The sequence below is a fragment of the Penaeus japonicus genome, unplaced genomic scaffold, assembly GCF_977035675.1.
Source record: "Penaeus japonicus unplaced genomic scaffold, GWHDUDI00000001_assembly GWHDUDI00000028, whole genome shotgun sequence".
NCBI lineage: Eukaryota > Metazoa > Arthropoda > Malacostraca > Decapoda > Penaeidae > Penaeus > Penaeus japonicus.
The window spans coordinates 32,711,569-32,719,068 of record NW_028234430.1 but is presented as its reverse complement, the minus strand read 5'-3'; the positions used below and the strand labels follow the sequence as shown (position 1 = coordinate 32,719,068).

Here is a 7,500-nt window from a genome sequence, read left to right as displayed (position 1 = left end):
ATATAGGCACTTTGGCTCCTTTCTAAGCACAGCATATTTACAATAGCCCACATCTTACCACACAACTAATAAACATTAATAAAAAGTTGGTATATTTGATGTAATTAGCTTGCATTAGTTGATTTGTAAATATTCCTCCAGTAAACCGTTTTGAAATATGGTAGGATTTCAGTAAATAATTTAAACAATTTTTTTTCAGATATATTAATTTTTGCAAATGTTCCTCCAGTAAACGGCTTTAAAATATTGTAGGATTTCAGTAAAAAAAAAAAAAAAAAAAATCAATTATAATTTTTCCTTAATGATTGGTTTAAAGAAATCAATCACAATCTTCAAATAGCCCTTTTCTCTTTGCAGTGGTTTCCCGTTAACCAGTAGTTGATGGGCAACCTGTGCAACCGAATGCCGTATCCCCAGGATATGGAGAAGACCAAAGGTTGTTGCCCTCCTTAAACCTGAGAAAGACCCCTCACTCCCGACAAGCTACCGTCCAATATCTCTCCTCTGTGTACTATACAAATTATATGAACGTCTAATTGTGGGACGAATTTCACCAACAGTAGAAAACCAGTTTTCTTCGGACCAAGCTGGCTTTAGAGAAGGTCGCTCGTGTTCTGGCCAGGTACTTAACCTAAACCAATTCATTGAGGATGGGTATGAAGCTGCAAAGACAACCGGGACAGTATTTATAGAGCTGACAGCAGCATATGACACCATCAACCACCGAGCACTGCTACTGAAAGTCGGCCAGATGATTAAAAACACCAAGGTTGTTCATATAATTGAATCACTTTTAAGGAATCGACGATTCTTCGTGGAGATGGATGGAAAGAAGAGTCGGTGGCGGCCACAAAAGAATGGCCTGCCACAGAGATCTGTCCTTGCGCCGACTTTGTTCCACATCTACACCAATGATCTCCCATCATTCACGGATATCCACAGGTTCATCTATGCGGATGACCTTTGTCTTGCTACTCAAGACAAAAGAGGAGGAGGCTATCCGACGCCTTTAACCTTCTCTCTGGTTACTACAAAAAACGGTCCTTAAATCCCAATCCTGGAAAGACCAAGGTGTGTAGTCTCCATTTCAACAACCGAATGGCCAAAAGCACCTTAAAGATCCAATGGGAAGGAAACAACTGGAAAACAGACTAACACCAGTGTATTTAGGCGTCACATTGAATCGAACCCTGTCTTTTAAGGCCCACGTTGAAAAAGTCCGCAAAAAAACTATCTCCACGATGCAACTTAATTAGCTTGCTAGCTAACTCAAGTTGGGGAGCGGACCCACAAACGCTTCGCACAACATTGCTGGCGTTATGCTATTTCACGGCCGAGTACTGCGCTGCTGTCTGGTGCCGCTCTGCACATGCCCACCGTGTGAATGATAAATTAAATAGTGTGTGCTAAACAATAACTGGGAATCTTAAGACCACCTCTTTACCAGCACTCTAGAGATTAAGTGGTATATCCCCACCAGAAGTGCGACGGGAGACTATAGCATGTACAGAGCGTTCTAAACAACTAAGTGACACAAGGCACCCTCTATACAACCATCAAGAAGTTGCAAAATGCTTAAAATCATGTAGGAGTTTCACAACAGTGGCTGGTCTCCCTAATATAACTCCACAATCATATAGGTTATCAAAGTGGAATGAAATAGATCCACATACTACAACTGTAGCACTGCCAGACCCAAGCGAGTGCCTACCACCTGAAACAGAGTTGCCCCGCGTGCAATGGGTAACACTCAATAGAGTGGCTAGAACTGGGGATATGGTAAAATAGGGGCATTCAGTCAACCCAGAATGCCCTTGTGGAGCCGAGATTCAAACAATGGAGCACATTATGTCATCATGCTCATAGAGTCCATCCTGTACTGACAATGACCTGAAGGTCGTCAATGACACTACCCGATGTTGGCTTGAGAGATGGAGCGGCAAGATATGATGATGAATCACAATCTTAGTGATGCCCTATTTAACAACACCGGGTGTACAGCATGTGGTGTGCTCATTCAAAAGCCCAGTGACCGGTGCCGAGGCGGTTATTGTGCGTATTGTGCAAGCTATTCAATTGGCCTAGGCTGTTAAACGCTCCGCGCATTTGGATTTGATCCTAGGCGCTAGTAAATCCCGTCGGGAATGGGTTAATGGGTAGTGACATGGCCACAATGGGATATGGGTGTTAATATGCTTCCCTTTCCTCAAAATCCAAATGGGCTCGTTCATAATACATGTTGGGAGATAACATTTCTTAAGGACCTACTTCAAGGATTATTTTGTGGAGTCCAAATTGAAAAAGGATCAAAATTGTATAATCATTTTTTAACTCACCATGCTAACATTATAATTATGAGACTGGGGGAACAGCTGAAAGTACTGATAGCATCCAGAGAGCAAACCAAATCTTAAAATCTGAATTTAAAAAAATAATAGCAATAGGCCCCTCCACAAAAAAAAAGTAGAAAAAAAAAATTACCTTGCCACTTAATGCATTTTAAAAAAATGGCCAGAACTTTAAGGATTTCATAGTCATGATTAAAAATTAAGTAAATTGCCTATTAAATGAAGCAACACGATTTCCATTCAGGGTAATGGTCAACTGGTATATTTTTGTAATGTTTTTCTTTATCAATTTCGATGAAGCCCCCATCCAGATGGGGGACTTTGCTTGCCAAAACTCTGCTCAATATGACCTCAAAAATGGAGTAAAGCTTCTTAAGAAGCCTTAAGCCGCGTACACACGAGCGGGCCTGATCTGCGGGCAAATTCTGCCAGGCCTGCCCGTGAATGTTGTCCACACGACCAAGGCTCAAAGCTCCAGCTACCGGGCCCCACCTAGTGATTTCGCTCGACGGGCACTCGGGCATTTTGATCTTTTGCCCGTCAAGGCATGCCTGCCGATCAGGCCCACTCGTGTGGACGCGGCTTTATTCACGATTTCCCCCCATTTCCAACAAGACACACAGCAGTCAGCCAAACAAAATTCCCCCATATTAACCCACTTACAACAGGGGCATTCCAGCCTTGAATGTCCCAATGCCGGGGCGTTCGAATTATTAGGCCTAAATCAATTAAATGGCTGGCACAATACTGTGTCGCCCGGCCACTGGGCTTTTGAATGCGCAGTACAGTACTGTACCACCCGTCCAGAGAGGGTTAAGAGGGCCTTAGAAACAGCTAGTGCATAACTGAAAAGTGTATACCATGCTGTGAGTATTAAAGAATTCATTTTTCACTCACTAATTCTTTCAATTCTAATTCCATTTATAACATATATGGGCAGGAATAGATCAGATCTTAAACTTTCATCAAATAGTTTGTGGTTTCCTCCTCCAAAATGGCAAATGCCCAAAAAGTTATTGCAAATTGCCTAACAGTTCTCCTATACCATTTCTTTTTCTAGTAGCGCTATTTTCAGTCACAACAACCCACTATACTGTGGAACGTTCAGACCTGCATCACTAGTAGTTAGTAGCAAATTATGTTGGAATATTTGAGGGGTTCATTTAAGAAAACATTTACCATGATAATTGGGACTAATTTGGGCACTACTATAAAATAGGGTCTATAGACAGACCTAAAACAAAATAATTCATCTTGTTTACAAGCAAATTAAAAAGGTATATCACTTGACTACATGACAAATACAACATTTGTACAAAAGTGAAGTCAGCAGGCTATGCAATGAATCAAAGACCATTACAAAATGAACTGCAATTACTAGCCACACTAAGTCTTGGCTTTTAATCCAAGTAACCATAGCAACTGTTACTTTAATAAAGGTTTACACCATAAGTAAACAACTTGATGTACTGAACTTAAACATGGAGGATTACAAATGGGTGTCAACTAGTAAAAAAAAAATAATAATAATAATAATATAAGTTTGCAGTACTATAAATCTAGTCAATTAGTTGAAATAAAAATAAAGTGCAAAATACAATAAGCATGCAGGGGGGATAGTAAAATGTGAATAACACACAAGGTTTTATTGACAAAGCTTCTCGCACAATTTTGAATCTTCAAACCATGCAGAAAAAATTATATATATTACTCCAGGTCTACACACCAAGACGTACCCATCGCAGGATATTCACTGCAATGTAGGAAGTGGGATATGCAAGAGCAACATAGTAAAAATAAGGGTCTTCAGAGCTGCAACAAAAGAACCAACACTGGCAATCCTTGGCAAGTACTAGAAGGGTATATGTTCTGGTAACCCACCCCTTCATTACTTCACAACCTTCAGGATGGATTAAAAGGGTTCAAGCTGTTGTACCCTAGGTGCTCTCCTAGTACTTGGCTCCTCACCAGTCAAGAGAGAGGAGTTCCACTTTAGTCCAATGTGGTACCTGGAATGTGAAGTGCAAGTTTCATTAGATTCTCACAAAAAGCTTTGAAAATGTACCAGTCAACTGGTAAGGTGAAAGCACACATGCAGGTTAATAAACCAAACTTTGATCATTTGTCAGGGCATTTTTTTTTTTTTTTTTTTTTTTTAAACAAGCAATCCGAGAAAAAGAACTTTGGTTCACAAACTGTATACATTCATAATCTTCCGGGTACACCTTTTCTTACCTTGTATTCTCTAGTTCTCTCCTTGGTTCAACAAGTGTCTACCATAGACATGGAGAAGGTATGTCATGGCATCCATCCCCAAACCTGAAAAAGAATAAATATTAGTCTATACACATACCAGGCCATTCAATTCATTCCCCCATTTCCAAGACCTTGTTGGTTGCAGGACGGCAAGCAAGCCACCAAGACAAACTGCCGCTTCAGCAAACCTTGCTCTTTGCTTCCTCCTCTAAAATGAAATACATTTCATCTCGCATAATAGAGTCAGCAAGAATTTAATAAAAGAAGTTATGATTAATGGATTAAACCCAAATACCAATCTTTTAAATAAAGTACTTTTGAGACTGTTGGTGCAGTGTTCCAACCCTCTAGATAAACAATGACAGCAGAAAATGCAGAAAATACTAATATTTTAATGCATTACTCATTTCCAGGACTTCATTACAAATGTCTAAAAATTGTATAAACTTACCTAATTTTATACTTGCTCAAGAACTTGGATCTGATGAATACAAAGGCCTGAAACAAAAAAACACCTTCATGAGAATAAGTTAAGTGGAATCAAGAAAACAGACTAAAAATAGTAAAACTTGTCGGTTGCTTGTTCTGTAAAGCCATGAAAATCATGAGAACCTTACCTTCTCTTACAAACATTTTGATCTTTGCTCGATCTTCAAAAAATGAAATCACTTCATCTTTGATAAGAGATTAAGCAATCTTCCTAAATACTTAGATTTGCACAGGTGTTTGAACTATTACCCTGCCGACAACTGCATGACTAACCACAATTGCTTTATCATAACTTATAAATCTTGGAAAAAAAAAAAAAAAAATAGTATCAACAGGCAAGGTAAGGCAGTGCTGGCTGAATAGAGGTTAAGTATTTAGGAGCCCTAGCTAACTAAATAAAATTGAATATGTTCTTGGGATCAGTAGGTAAAAAAAAAAAAAAAAAGTCCTTTTCATAAAAATAAGAAAGTGCATTTAACATCAAAGAAAGTTTAAAACTTAATTGAAGGATGAATCATTAAAATGCTGTGACCATTGGTTATATCTAACTTCACAATATGAAAAAAGAAACCCCATATCATAAAAACAAGACATCACTTAACATATCACCCTCAAGACATGACCTTTAGAGGGCAAGGCGTATGTGAAAATCATGACCATGCAAGTAAAAAAATTCTTGCCGATATAGGTTTCATACAGCTTTTGAAAAGCTTGAACATTGTAAACTTAAGGAACTTCAAAAAGTATTTCTTCTGCTAATGAGGGGGGGGAAAAAAAAAAATATATATATATATTATATATATGTATATACCTGTCATACTGCATTTCACAACTCCTACTAGCTCTTGCAGGCTCTGTAAAGAAGCAAAAAGACACATTGAATAAAATCCTTTAATTACAATCATCATCATATCACTATATTGCAATCAGACAATTCACACCATCATTGACCGAAGCCATCTGTTGGAAACCGCAGACGTGAAAAATAAAGATATCATCATGAACTACTTGATTAGAATCTTTATAATAATGAACAATGCTTACCTTTCATCTTCATCCTATTTTAAAATCCATTTGAAATCCCCTTCAAGTATCAGTACAATCTGTAGAGATGAAAAGGGCAATTAGAAAAAGAATTTATAAAATCAAACTTTATACATGTCAATTCTAATCAGACAATCCACGCCATCATTGACCGAAGCCATCTGTTGGAAACCGCAGACGTGAAATAAAAGATATCATCATTAACAGTTTCATTCTGTATAAGGGATAAACCTATAAACACACCTATGTCCTCGGCCCATTGGCCATCTGGTCAGAGCAGTGGTAGCGCACTGCTCTCGCATCCCCGTGCTCGGCAGATAAGCCCCGTCCAAGTTCAGGAGTTTCCACCATCACCTGGCGGTCACTGCCGAGGTCGAGCACCACTCTGCAAAGGATCAAAGCCTAAAGTTTAGTAATAATAATAATTCAAAGACAATTATCAAACCATCTTTGTGGAATCAGACATTTCACACCATCATTGACCGAAGCCGTCTGTTGGAAACCGCAGACGTGAAAAATAAAGATATCATCACGAACTTCATTCTAGTCTATACAACAGCTATGCTTAAAAACGCACCTTTGTCGTCAGCCCATTTAGCCGATTCCATTGCGTGCATTTGCTCAATTCACAACTTGTGGGGAGTACCTGTAAAGAAAGAAATTAAAGTATTATTAAACGGTCTTACTATTATTTGTCACCAAGATTCTTATTGCAATCAGACAATTCACACCATCATTGACCGAAGCCATCTGTTGGAAACCGCAGACGTGAAAAATAAAGATATCATCATGAACTACTCGATTTAAATCTGTATAATAATAATGACAATGCTTACCTTTTGTCTTCATCCTATTTCAAAATCCATCTGAAATCCCCTTCAAGTATCAGTACAATCTGTAAAGATGAAAAGGGCAATTAGAAAAAGAATTTATATAAAATCAAACTTTATACATGTCAATTCTAATCAGACAATTCACGCCATCATTGACCGAAGCCATCTGTTGGAAACCGCAGACGTGAAAAATAAAGATATCATCATGAACTACTCAATTTAAATCTGTATAATAATAATGACAATGCTTACCTTTTTCTTTAGTTCATTTCACAAATCCATTTCAAGTATGTTCACAATCTGTAAAGAGACGTGGTAATTAGAACAGATTATCTAAAATCTTTCTCTCGATATATAGACCAATCTTATTCAGACATTTCACACCATCATAGACCGAAGCCATCTGTTGGAAACCGCAGACGTGAAAGGTAAAGATATCATCATGAAACTATTCTAGTAATGTTATACGACATCCTTAATCTGGCCAATTTTGACTACTAACCTTCATTGGATTCTGTCTCTTGCAGGCA

At 38.3% G+C, this 7,500-nt stretch overlaps 1 protein-coding gene across 6 annotated transcripts in view; it reads right to left on the bottom strand.

Moving 5' to 3' along the window:
• LOC122242940 (uncharacterized) overlaps positions 1-7,500 on the bottom strand; it is a 19,376-nt gene that overhangs the window by 9,976 nt on the left and 1,900 nt on the right. For 2 of the 6 annotated variants that reach the window (XR_015192464.1, XM_086553699.1), the window contains exons 2-11: positions 7,473-7,500; positions 7,223-7,270; positions 6,974-7,032; positions 6,715-6,783; positions 6,381-6,522; positions 6,138-6,196; positions 5,905-5,947; positions 5,056-5,102; positions 4,584-4,667; positions 4,230-4,357 (exon numbers count right to left, since the gene is read on the bottom strand). The exon at positions 7,473-7,500 is cut by the window's right edge and continues 10 nt beyond it. Coding sequence is in view for 5 of the 6 variants with exons in the window: in XM_086553699.1 (XP_086409825.1) it covers positions 4,230-4,237 (8 nt within the window). In the remaining variant the exon portion in view is untranslated. Of the gene's footprint in view, positions 1-2,167; positions 4,358-4,583; positions 4,668-5,055; positions 5,103-5,904; positions 5,948-6,137; positions 6,197-6,380; positions 6,523-6,714; positions 6,784-6,973; positions 7,033-7,222; positions 7,271-7,472 lie in introns of those variants that run through there. The other 4 variants (XM_086553697.1, XM_086553698.1, XM_086553694.1 and 1 more) reach the window with 3 other exon arrangements.